This window comes from Spermophilus citellus, assembly GCF_964194105.1.
Source record: "Spermophilus citellus genome assembly, chromosome: 11".
Lineage (NCBI taxonomy): Eukaryota > Metazoa > Chordata > Mammalia > Rodentia > Sciuridae > Spermophilus > Spermophilus citellus.
Genome location: NC_138192.1, coordinates 46,225,808 through 46,239,345, shown reverse-complemented (window position 1 = coordinate 46,239,345; position 13,538 = coordinate 46,225,808). Strand labels below are relative to the sequence as shown.

General features: G+C 32.5%; 1 protein-coding gene across 1 annotated transcript in view; it reads left to right on the top strand.

The window, feature by feature from the left end:
- Positions 1-13,538, top strand: part of LRP1B (LDL receptor related protein 1B) — a gene marked incomplete at its 3' end in the record, with an annotated part of 1,847,377 nt that overhangs the window by 1,704,344 nt on the left and 129,495 nt on the right. Inside the window, exons 68-70 of the mRNA XM_081262419.1 lie at positions 5,174-5,280; positions 11,186-11,315; positions 13,122-13,228. Of these exons, the coding sequence (XP_081118545.1) occupies positions 5,174-5,280; positions 11,186-11,315; positions 13,122-13,228 (344 nt within the window). The remainder of the gene's footprint in view (positions 1-5,173; positions 5,281-11,185; positions 11,316-13,121; positions 13,229-13,538) is intronic.

Genomic DNA, 13,538 nt, shown 5'->3' with positions numbered 1-13,538 from the left:
CAAAAGCCCTTTGAAAGATATTGAGAACAACAGAGGGTGGGAAGGAGTGAATCATTAAAAACTTATGCCTGTAGAACTTTATTCAAGGAAATAGTTGAAATTGCATGAAAGATGTTGTATACTAAATAAAGAAAAAGAAGTTAGGATAGTCTGCCTTTGAGTGGCTGGGGTTTCTTAAGTGGCTGAGTGTCTTTGTGTTAATATCTAAAAGTGAGTTTTTGCACAGGAAAGCAAGGAGAAAGAACATTGACTCTCTCTTATCACTGTGGCAACAGGGATAAATCATTGAAACCACAGAGCCCTTAAAATAAGCAAGGGAAGTGGCTATACTATCAAGTACTGTAATATGAAATACCCAATTATGTCGGTCTTAGTATCTAAGTTTTATGAACCTTTTGCCTAAGTCAAATAATATTGATGAAGTTGAAGAGGAAAGAAGATAGTGAACAGATATGAATTATGTTATAGAGTGACCTAGAAGAGTGGATTACAGAGCATATTAAGACAAGTATCAGAGCATATTATCATGTTTTAACATAATATGAGGAAGACTCTTTAGATATAGATAATTGAGTTGCTTTTGAAGTTTTTATGTTTGAAGATGCTTTCCTGAGTTGACCACAACAAATGAGAAGGAAGATGTAAACATTGAAAATGTCAGCTATTCTACATAGGCAAAAGCTGTATGAAGAATGAATAATCACCGAGAGAAGAGTATTATAGAGGTCAGGCTTAAATACTGTTGTTATATTAAAATGCCATCAACAGCTGGGCTCAGGTCTTCAGGAGCCTGACAGGAGGATGGCAAGCTCTATGACAGTCTTGGCAACTTAGTGCGACACTGTATCAAAATTAAAAAAGTAATAAAGAAGACTTGGGATGTAACTCAGTGGTAAGGCAACTGTGGATTCAATCATCTGTGTGTGTGTGTGTGTGTGTGTGTGTGTGTGTGTAGATAGTCAACATATTCCCAAATTATTTCTTATCTATTAAAGCAACTATTAATGTATACACACACTCCATACTGTCTAAATATAGATATATAAATATATATTTTATAATGCAAAATTTCATGTATATATGAACCATGCTTTTATATCATATTTTCTAAATATTATTGGCTAGTTTAATGCACATTGGGCTACATTTTTCAGTAATTGTAAGCTATTGCTTAGAAGCAGAGATAATAAATCAACCTTATATTTAAAAAGCAACAGCGACATTTTTAAAGTCACTTTTCTACTTCTTTGTTTATGAATCTAATTTAATGGATTTTCTTTCCAAATTTTGTTAGAAACATTCCTGTCATAGTCATGGCAAGAGTTCAAATGGTAGTGGAGCAATTAATTACCAGCTATATTTTAAATGTAATATGCTTTCTACATTTTTATATTTACATGGGATAATTAGTCCATTGTCATTTCATCATCATCTGCTGATCATTTCCTTGGTTAAGTGTTCAGCAGGGACACTTTGCTTCTACAATGATTTCTGCTCTTAAAAACAAGAAAATTTCATTTTCAGTGGGGTTATTTTGTAATCTGTTTCAAATATTTAGAAATGCCTGTGAAATTTCACCATCTATTTTATTTTTATCAACAAAAATATAATATATGGCGGGTGTGCTTTCTAAGTAATTGATGTGCAAAATAAATTGGTTTATATCCACACTAAGAAGTCTTATGGATTTTAAAATATCAAGTAATTTGATCAACTAGATTAAGGTTTATATGGTGACAAGCTGCTTCTGCCTTATTTGAAATTCTAGTACTTTCACACTGAATTTATATCAGAGTATTATTTGTATAGAATGTCAGTTATACTAAATATATTCTAAAAATTGTTCTTAGTTGTTTATACCCTATTCATATTATTTTCAAATTTATCATTAGTGGTTTATGATAATCTAGGCAGTGGAAAATCTGGCTCCAAATATCTCACTGGTCTGTGGCTAACTCTATGGCTTTAAAAGTCACTTTAGTTCCTCAACTTCAGTTTTTTTTTTTTTTTTCAGTTTTGTGCAAGATGGTTTCCACGTTTCTTTTCAATACAGAGTCTGTATATCATTGCCTCCATCAATATTGAAGGAAGACAATATGATGCCCCTATTTTTCAGTCTTATTATAGAAATGAGATTGGTCTTCCAAAACATAAAAGCATGCCCTTCAGAAGCTTCTTGGTTGTTAATCTGCTGTCTAGATGAAGTTTATGGAGACCTTGGTTAATTGTGTTAATTGTTAAATGTGGGTTTCCCCTTCCACTCTTAGTCTAGGTTTCCAGGTGATAGCAGAAAAATTTAGTGTGGGAACACCATTTGAGAAATACCAGGGGAAAAGTCACATTGTAGTTTTTTGTTACTGTTGTTGTTTGTTTGTTTGTTTTTTGCTTGTTTGTTTTTGTTTTTCCAGTTGGGTTAATTTTCAGGTAGTTATCTTTTTGTTTTTGTTGTTGTTGGTGGTGGTGCAAGAAAAGTGTTCATTATTATGCCAAAATTGAAAAATGTTTTTTTTTAAATCTGGAAAAGATCAAAGGTAATATAAGGAATAAGAGGAAAGAATTATCCAGGACCTTCTAAGTTACATTTCCTCATGAAAGAGTTACACATTTAGCTATTTAGTGTTAAAAATATGTAAGGTATGTAGATGAGAGTTTGAAATTGATTAGCTACCTTATTCTTTGATGGCGTTTGTGCATGTAAAAGTATAGTAATTCATGATTATTATTCATATGTAGATTTGTTGATCATTTATAAAGCATGATAGAAGTATGCAGAAGTTCCATTTGCACTGAAATATCTTTTCCCAGAAAATTACATGCCCTGTTCATATCTGTCATACAATAGAATAATTGATAATGTTTGGACAAAGTCTCTATAGAACAAATTCTCTGTGGAAGTATTTGGCAAATGCCACTAAAACCTGGCTACATAACTTTTTGTAATCTCACATCAACAACTTCTAACCCTCCATACAGTAACATATGTCAGAGCTTGTGAAATCATTGCCATTGAACACATGATGAACAGAGTTATCTTTCACTATTCAAAATTAGAACACTGGAGAAAGAATCCCATTGAGCTAACCCTCAAACCAAGGAAATCAAATGTTTCTTTAGATCTTTTTAAGCATTTCAGTACGATATGTTTTAAATGTACTCACTCTTTGTTCCTTTAATGAAAATGTTTTGGGTAATTATTTTTCATTGTTAAATAAACTTCACGTTTCACTCTCATTGCTTTTTCCTAAAAAATTAAATTTCAATTGTCTGAAGGGGAAATGACTTCAGTGTGGAATGATGATAAGAGCACAAGAGCTTTCTCATTATTATTAAGTAAAATAGGCATCGCTAGTATACATCTTAGATAAGTAACTCAGATTCTCATGGCTTTCTCTGTTACACAGGAGCACATATTACTTCCTCAGTTGTACGGGAGACAACAGTATAATCTAGTAGCAAAAAGCACAGGCTGTGGTGTCCAGGTGTTTTGATTCAAGATCAATACTAGCTCTTCCTCAAGCTGGGTGATTGAAGAGCATTTCTTGTCTTCTCTGTGTCTCAATTTACTCATCTAAGAAGGGCACAGCAATAGCACATACCTACACAGTTGTTAGGATGAGTCATTGGTGTATTAATTTAAGTACTTGGCAATAACCTCGCCTGGGGCCCAACAAGAAATAAGTAATTAGTAGTCATTGTACTAATACAATAGTATTAGTTATTTTAGTGTAATAGTATTAGTATTAGCCTGCAGTATTATACTAACTGTATAATTATTAGTATTGTGCTAATTAGTGGTATTAGTATGAATAAAGTTATTTTTAAGGTTAAAATGGGATATACATGAGTACAATACAAAAACCAACAAGGGAAATGTGTGTTGTCATGTTCACTAAACAAAGGAGTGTAGAGACATTTGAGATTCACCTATTTAGTAGCTTTTCTCCTTTATATCAAATGACATCTCATTTTATTCCTAGCCTGAAGATCACATTTTAAAACAAAGCCCCAGAGCAGAACAAATTGCTCTCTGAAACATATTACATTGCCCAAAGTTCTTCAAATGTTCTCAAAGGGCTTTTTTCAATATAAAAATGTAGGAGCCTTCAATGGTACCAAACAATGACAATGCTACCTTTTAGTTAGAAACTAGGTAAATTATATACAGCAATAGTCGAATGCAGACTGAGTTGTTCACAGTATTTATTCAGAAGATTAGTCTTCATTTGAGTGTTTCTTAAATCTAATGACTGCTTCTTATTCCTCCCTCACCTGGATATTATTGTGTGTGACACAACTGTAAATACAATTAATAGAGAAAACTAGAAGGGGTTGTCTTTCATCATGCTGTGTATCAGTCTAACAAGAGATGATGTCCAATGGTCCTGTCAGTCATGCAGAAACAATTTCTGAAATCTTATCTCAGTGTCCAGAGGAAGAATATTCCACATAGGAATTAAGCCAAGCAGTACTTCATAGTATTTAGCTTATGTTCTGTATGGAATATGGTAAAGCTTAAGTGAATGAATGACTAGCAAATCATCTATATTGACAGGTAAATGATACAGGGCAAAAGTAAACAAATGCATAAACATTTAGGCATTTTTCAAAGAAAACAGTTTCCTTTGGACCTCTTTACGGTTACCAATGTCCAATAATATTCTCATGTACCTTTCTTGTCTCATGACCTCTGGATTTTCTGGTGGCAATTTTGAATAATTAAAAATCACCAGGATACAAAATAAATAGTGAAGAAACAAAAACTAGATTTTCTTCCCATTTAACAAATAGATTGATAGGTGCAACAAGTCAAAAAATAGACTCTTGCATACATTAAATGACTTCAATGTTAACTTGAAAAATATCATTGCTACAGTAGGACAACATGCAAACTTTTGTCTTTTAAGCAGCTGGTTATTTGTCTTCTATTTGTTGTTGTTGCTGTCACTTTATTTCTGTAAAGCCACTTTCTATTTATGACTTTACAAATAAATTTGAAAAATAATTATATTATGTATTCTAGATGCTTCATGAGAATTTTTCCTAAACAATTTATTGGTTCTGCTTGGCTAACCTCTTTTTCATTCTTTAATGCTTCCTCATGTTGAATGTCATATAAATTTTAGAATGCAGTTGCATGTAATAGAAAAACCCTGTGCTATTTTTCTGTCCCCAGAGCCACAGACCTGTACATTGAAAGATTTTCTCTGTGCCAATGGGGACTGTGTTTCTTCAAGGTTCTGGTGTGATGGAGATTTTGACTGTGCAGATGGTTCTGATGAGGTAAGCATCCCTACAAACTCAAACTGAAAAGAAAGCAGTACTTTAGAACCACATTTAGAATTACAATTATTCAGTCTGATAAGTGTGACCTAGGGCCACTCTGAAATGCGCTTTGCTTCTGACACACTGAGATAAGTATTAATCCATGTGCTGTGCTGCACACACCTGCACAGGGAATAATTCTTGTGTTGCTATTGACAGTTAATTTTATAGTCTGTTTTACCTCATCTGGTGAATGGCTGTGTTGGGAATAGGATGTTTGGAAACCCTATTCCCTGTAGCTGATGCCCTTGTCATCTGGGAAGTTGTTCATACACTTCCTGAAGTATTTATAGTCAAGACTAATATTTTATGCATTTTAAACACTTTCTTCTCCCAGGTCCCTTTTTTTCCCGTAGATACAGTCTTACAAGCTTTGGTGTGGATCATCAATTTTACGAAACCACAAGTTGAGCTTTGCTGAGGTAGTGAATCACAATCCATTTATAATAAAGCCTATGTGTATACATAGCTTTAGGTAAAAGTTTAGAATTTCTCTGTATAATTCCACAAACTTTATTGTGTTAACATTTTTATGCTTATATTTCTGATAGTTATTCCATAATATTTAAAAAAGTAATAAACAATACATGGTTACATTTTTTTTTTCTCAATCAAATCCCTGAATCTCCAGTTTCTCTCTTTCCATTGTCAAGGAGAAATCCAGTAAAAGGGAATTTTATGGATTTTCTCTGTTTACTTGGTTATCAGCAACACAGGGCTTGCACAGTCAAGTCCAAGGAGAAAATGAGGTTTTAAATCCTCAGTGGACCCTGTATCTCCTACAATACAATGACTCCCTAGAGCTCTGCCACTCTGGTTGGCAAACGTACATACCTGCCCCTCATAAAGGTCGCCTCACTGAATGGAGACTGGGGAGGATCCCCCATGCAGCTCCAGAGGCTTCTGCATTTCAGGTCCAACTCCCCCAAACATCCACTGATTTTCTTTCTCTTTGGGGAATATTGCATCCCTAAAGTTTATAAGACCCATGCAAACACTTTCTTTCTCAATTCTTAGCCATTCTTACTAGGATTGGGGCAAATCTTTCTCTCACCATGATGGGAAAATTGCCCTGATCACATTAGAATTGTAGATTTTGGAAACAATATAAGTACATTCTTACACAAAGGCCAAAAAACCTAAACCTCAATGTTGCAAAGGGCTTGAGAAGGTGAAAAATACCGCTTCTACTTGTAGACTATCCACAGCACAGAAATCAAAATAATTAAAAAAAAATCCACAGTGGAGCAAGACATTTTTATACTGACCACCTGACTCCCCACATACTTGCTTAGCAATTACTTGTTCAAAAATGATATCAACATTCCCAAGTCAGTAAAACATATTTAATGTAAACTAATTCATGTCATAGACATTTGTTTTATTTTAAATATGTTTCACAAGCTTGTGGAATCTGTGAAACATCAAGTGGTGAAGATATATTGCTTAAGGCTTATGATTTCATCCTGCATGTTAGTAGTGATGCAAGGCACACTAACAAAATGAAAATCTTATTTTAATTTGAACCTTTCTTAAAATTTTATTCAAGTCAAAGTAATCATCTTTACTAATGGCATTTCTCTCAAAGCATAAGTTAGTTGGTTGATGTAGTTTTTCTTTTTTTATAGCAAAATATATATCCATATTCTCAGACATTTTTATGATAATGCTGCAAGGGAATCAAATTAACTCTTTAAAAAGTGAGTTTTGACTGTATTTACAATCATTTATTACAGTTCATGTGAAATGAAGTGGCTAACAGTATAGGCAGAAATTTCTCAAGTCTAGAGTACAAGTTGCTTTGACAAAAATCAGACAATAAGCAAGCAAACAAACAAAAAGGAGGATTGAGAAAATGGAGAGAAAGCATGATTGAATGCAAGAGAAGCTTATATTGAGAACAAAAGTTGAGAGATTTTTGAAGATAAATTTTTGTATAAATGTGAACTCATAGTGTAATTACTTTGTTATTGTATAGTCACAACAATAAAAAAATGAAACTTGGATCAGCTTAATTTCATATCAAGTTTATATCTCTCTGACGTATGCTGAGAAGCTTTTTTATAGGTGACTTAAAATTATAATAGTTGGTCTCTGCACTAACATAATATACTGCAAGTACAAAAAGAAATGTCAAAGCATCTTATACTGCATCTGTACACTTTCTAGTAATAATATTTTGCTAATTTGCAAGTTATGTAGGGTCATTCAAATGCTTAATTATATTAATGTCACTAGCACTCGGAATTTTAGAGTAAAATGGAATACAAATGTAGAAATAAATATTAAATAAAAATCCTGTAATATTTAATGTATGACTATCAGAATGTGATTTTGATTATCTTTCTCTTTCTTAAAATATACAATTCCTGCTTCTGATACTGAACATTTGACAATGCAGCAGAAAGGATTATTACTAGTACTTACAGAGTGACTTATAAAAAACATTTTCCAACTAAAGGGAATAAGGATCCTATGAGAAATGTCTAATTCTAGGTCTGAGAAATGAAACTGAGCAGCTCATCTTAGGGTCTTAGGATGCAAGACTTGTGATGTTTAATATATGCAGGGATAAACTTAAAAAGTGACTACCACTGACAAAAGGGATAATTTTAGTATCAGAATGGCAAACGACTGTGACAGATTGAAGCACAATTGAATCTACAGTTTCAATGCAGTCTTTACAAAAATACCACTGAAATTATCCACATAAATATAAACACAATCCTAAAATGTATATGGAAACATAAAGTCCCTAAATAGCCAAAGCTATCTTGAGCAATAAAAATGTTTGGGGCCATTACTCTATCTGACTTCAAAATATACTTCAAAGGTATGATAATCAAAACAGCATGATATGGGTGGTATAAAACAAACAACATAGAACAATGGAACAGAATAGAAAAACTAGAAGCAAACCCACATATCTTCAACCAACTGATTTTGACAAAGGTGCTCACAACCCACATTGCAGAATGGACAGGTTTTTCTACAAGTGGTCTGAGGCAAATTTGATATCCATGTGAAGAAGAATGGAACTAAACCCCAGTCTCTCACCAAAAGGATTAAAGACTTAAATATAAATCTCAAAATCATTAAAGTGTAGAAAACATAGTGAAAAGGCATCAAGAAACTGGAATGAGCAAATATGTTTTGGGACAAGACCCCAATATCACAGAAAATGAGCAAAATTAGACAAATGAGATTATTTCAAATTAAAATATTTCTACAGAGCAAACAGAGATAATTAACAGAGTGAAGTTACAACTTAGAAAATGAAGAAAACAGTTGCAAATTATACATCTGAAAAAGCAAAAGCAGAAGCAAAAACCCTAAGAAACCTAATTTAAAAATCTACAATAGCCCTCAGTAGACATTTCTCAAAAGAAGTCATATAAATAGGCAACCAGTGTTTAAAAAAATGCTTAGCATCATTAATCATGAGGGAAATGCAAATTGAAACCATAATGAGCTATCACCTGACCTAGTAAAATAACTATTATTAAAATATTCAAAGACAAAGGTGCTAACAAAGATGTGGAGAAAAGGGATTCCTTGCACACATTTGGTGGGAATGTAAAGTAGTACAGTTGTATTGAAAAACAGTACAAAAGTTCCTCAAAAAGTTAAGAATATATCTACAGTATGACCCAGTAATCCCACTAGTGGGTATATATCCATAGGAAATAAAATCTGTATGTTAAGAGACATCTGCACCCCTATGTTCATTACAACATTATTCACAAAAGCCAAGAAAGTAAAATAATTGAAGTATCCAACAACTTCAATGGATAGATAGATAAAATATGATACATAAACACAATGGAATACTATGCAGCCATAAAATATAATGAAATATTGCATTTGTGACATTAAGCATGAATAGATCTGGGAATCATTAGGTCAAGTGAAATACATCAGTCACAGAAAAACAAGTGCTGCATGATCTCACTGATATATGGTATCTAAAAGAGTTAATCTCACAGAAGTTGAGGAGAGAATGGTGGTTACCAGAAGCTGGAGAAAATAAAGATGAAGGGGGACAGGAAAGATTGTTAAAAGTTGCCGTTACATGATAGAGTAAGTTTGGATGTGCTATTGCATAGTAGGATGACTATAGATAATAATAATGAACTATACATTTCAAAAAACTAAAAGAAAGTATTTTGAAAGTTTTCACTATGAAGAAATGATTAATACTTAAGACAGATATTACTCTATTTTGAACATTATATTACATGCATGCATATTGAAACACCACATGGTACTCCATGTATATATACAATTTTTGTGTTTCTGTGCATCACTTAAAAATAAAATAAATTTAAATTAAAAAGAAGTAAGAAATATTTTACTTAATATTCATTTATATATGTTTTCTAGATATGCTACTCCCTATATTCATTCAGTAGTTTTTATTGTGTGCTTATATGTCCTAGACATAAACTGAGTGGTGAAAAAAGTGTATGAAGTCTTTTCTCATGGGAAGTTCAAGGGTTACTTCTCTAGTGACTTTCATATCAGTCACATAAGCTGGCTTAGCCTTCAGACATTCCACATTTCAAACTACCTTTACCCATTAAAAACTACTTAGGTAGTTCCATCTCTGGAAGCTTCCTCTGTGAAGCCCTTTCTAAATGCTCCATATTCATTTATCTTGGCAATTAATACACTTTTGCTACAATTGTGAATTAGTTGTTGGTCTTTCATACCATACTATGTGTTTATCAACTGCAGGGAGTAAATCTTCATTTTTTTTTTTATTGTTATCTAAGAAAGTCTCTTACAAATGGCAAACCTTCATTATATGGGGAAAAAAGGAAGAATAAAATTGATTATATACCAGGTGGTCTAATGAAACTGCCATCAGCAAAAAGTAAATAAATGAAATCTAGGAAGTCAACTCTTCTTCCTTATATGGGGGTGAAACTGAATAGAAATAGTCATAATTTAACACTGTTCACACTGTGGGTTTCCACAAGCTGTGAGCGTATTGCACCATTTGTAGAAGGGTCAGGCAAATATAGTTTGACAAAAATAGATATTGCTGTGCAAGAGAAAAATACCATCAAGGAAGATACTTCATTGGAGCACCCATTTGACCAATGTTTTAGACTTCAAGATGATGAATTTCTGGTGGATCTTTCATTTATCTCATATAAAGCATCAAAGGATCCCAAAGGTAATTCTGCTGTCTTGTTTGACTTCCAAATAAAACCTGGGCGCAGGCCAGCAGAAATGACAATTGTGACAGCTCATTTCACAGTTCTTTAACAACAAGTGTCTGAAGTGAAGAGGAGATTTATGAACACTAGCTAAGTTGTAAAAGGACTAGTCTAGAAGAAATGAAATAATGAGAAGGGGAAAAGAATGCTAGAATCTTGCCAATGAAAAACAGATCAGATTTGCATTAGGATTATGATTTGTTTCACATTCTATCCACAACATCACTCATAGCCCCAGCAAGCTGGATATAGTTGCTTAGAAATAATTTTAACCCTACTATTTCTCCCAAAATCTTCAGCATTGCGTGCAACTACTAAAATTCCATTACCTCTTATCTATCAATTAAAGAATGATACACTGACAGCAATTTACTTAATATGATGAAGTCTCAGAATTTATGTTCTTTTTTTCTATTTCTGTTTCACTAGGGCTCATAAAGACAGATGAAAGTAGAAAATTATTATAATTCGGTTGTGTAGTTACATGCTGGAAATATGACCATCTGAACTATGTGTATGTGTTAAATGTGGTTTCTAAATGCCTTACTTTCTACAAAGATGTTCTCTAGCTGTCTTTTGAGTTTGTAGATATTTTTAAATGTTTTTAATTTTAAGTATATCTGTGTTGGATTTGACAGAGAAATTGTGAAACAAGTTGTTCCAAAGATCAGTTCCAATGTTCCAATGGCCAATGTATATCAGCAAAGTGGAAATGTGATGGCCATGAAGACTGTAAATATGGGGAAGATGAGAAACACTGTGAGCCAGGTAAAAATGTTTGAAGTGGTTTTTAATTTAGCTGACATTTTAACTTGATATGATTTAAATTCAAGAAATGATACACAGAAAACAGAGACACAGGCACTTATTTACTGATTTTAGGAAATAATCTGAAATATCTGTGGATAAATTAATTGGTGTGCCCTTCATATGTTACAAAAGTTTTTTTTGGCAGATGATAATTATGCATGGGATCCAAGAATTATGCAGCCAAATTTGATTTTCTGGTTTCTATATCTTATCACACCATTTGGAATTGTTTTCCCAAATAGCAAAATGAAATATGTTGAAAATGTAAGTATGATAAAAGTCAAGTTTTCAGTTATGGAAATTAAGGTTATAAGACAGAATGCAGTCTTTCAATGTGCCAGGTAAGAAGCAGCATAGTGTATTGCTTGTATTTACATCTTGGGCCAAAATCAAATTATAGGGCTGGGATTGTGGCTCAGCGGTAGAGTGTTGGATGCCGCACGGGTGGGACCCGGGTTCAATCCTCAGCACCACATAAAAATAAAGACATTGTGTTGTGTCCATCTACACCTAAAAAAAATAAATATTTAAAAAAAAACAAAATATAATCAGGAAGCAAAAGCAAGTATACAGAGAAACCATCTAGTTTATGCATTTCTATTCTTAAATTTGACTCTATACATATGCTCATGAAAACATTTAATTTTTTTACTTGCTTATTTTAATTACATTATCTTTAAAAATAATGTAATTATTTTTAATAATGTATTATTATACTGGGGAACATCATACTACAGTGTGTGCATAGCCATGAAAACATTACCTTGAGAGACTAGGCCAAAGAAGCAGATAAACAAAACACAACAGATTTTCATTCTGCAATATTTACCTAGAGTCCATAGTGCTAATTGATCACATCTTTCTTTCTCATCAAATCTAGACATGTTCTTAGATTTTTTATTAATACAGATTCCCTAGGCAAATGCTGCCAATTAAAAAAAAATAAAAACTCAAGGGAAAAGATTTTTAGCATTCTTGAATAAAGCAATTCAGACCACAAAATTATTATGCAAGTACATTTGGCCATTAGTGATCTAACATAAGGTCAGGACCCTTGGGGCATGAATGCAAGCCTATAAAACCCAAATTGACAGACAAAGGCAGTTGTCATAATTATTATAATCATTAACTAGATGAGCTAGTAGTAGTAACTTATTTATCTCTTTGTTTTTTTAAATCTGTGTCTCATAAAAGAATTCTGCAAATTCGAGAGGCTCTCTTAACTATATATGTATTTATGTTTAAACTCTCAAAAACAACAAACTTCTTAAAACTTTTTAAATATTATATTTATGTCATAAGAAGTCAAATAATATCTCTGTACCTATGAGACCATGCCAAGATTTTCACATTTTGCATTACACAATTTATATCTGAATGAACTTTCCTAACAGCTATTTAATATTTTTGTAGTTTTGAAAATCATTTGAGACTTCCCTTTTCAAATAAATTAAAATTGTGCAAAACTAATTTAACTCTTCAAAATCAAAGGGATTGAAGAAATAAAGTTTTTTCCCACTTTTTTTTAGTCTAATGAGTGAAATCCTTACTACATAAGTTATTATATCATTGAATTTTAATATTATGAAATAATTTTATAAAGCATATTAAAATGAATCTTTAATACCAGTTATTGACTATAGTTTAAATAATGTCCACTGTTCTTATTGTCATCCATGTATTCATATTTTCATATGCCTACTTCCTCCCAAACCATTCATTACTTTAAATATATCTAAATCTCAACTTTATAATTGTATTCAGCTTCTCCTACGTGCTCATCAAGTGAATATATATGTGCCAGTGGAGGATGTATTTCAGCATCTTTGAAGTGTAATGGAGACTATGATTGCACTGATGGTTCAGATGAGGTAAAAATCTATTGTTGCTTTATTAATATCTTTCAATTACCTTCAGTAAGAATGGGAAAACAAATGGAATGAAAGTAGAGACAGAACCTTGATTCTTAGCACTGTCTGAAAATATTAGACAGATACACTGAATGCAATCATTTCAGCATATCCTCAAATCTTTAGACTGTATATATACTGAAGCCCATTGTCATTTGTAGAGGTTATGTTTATTAAGCTTAAATAAAATAAATCCCACTCTGTGATAAATCTCCAATATTATAAGCTGCTTGCTTATTGTGCCTATGATTGTATCATTATCATTAATGAA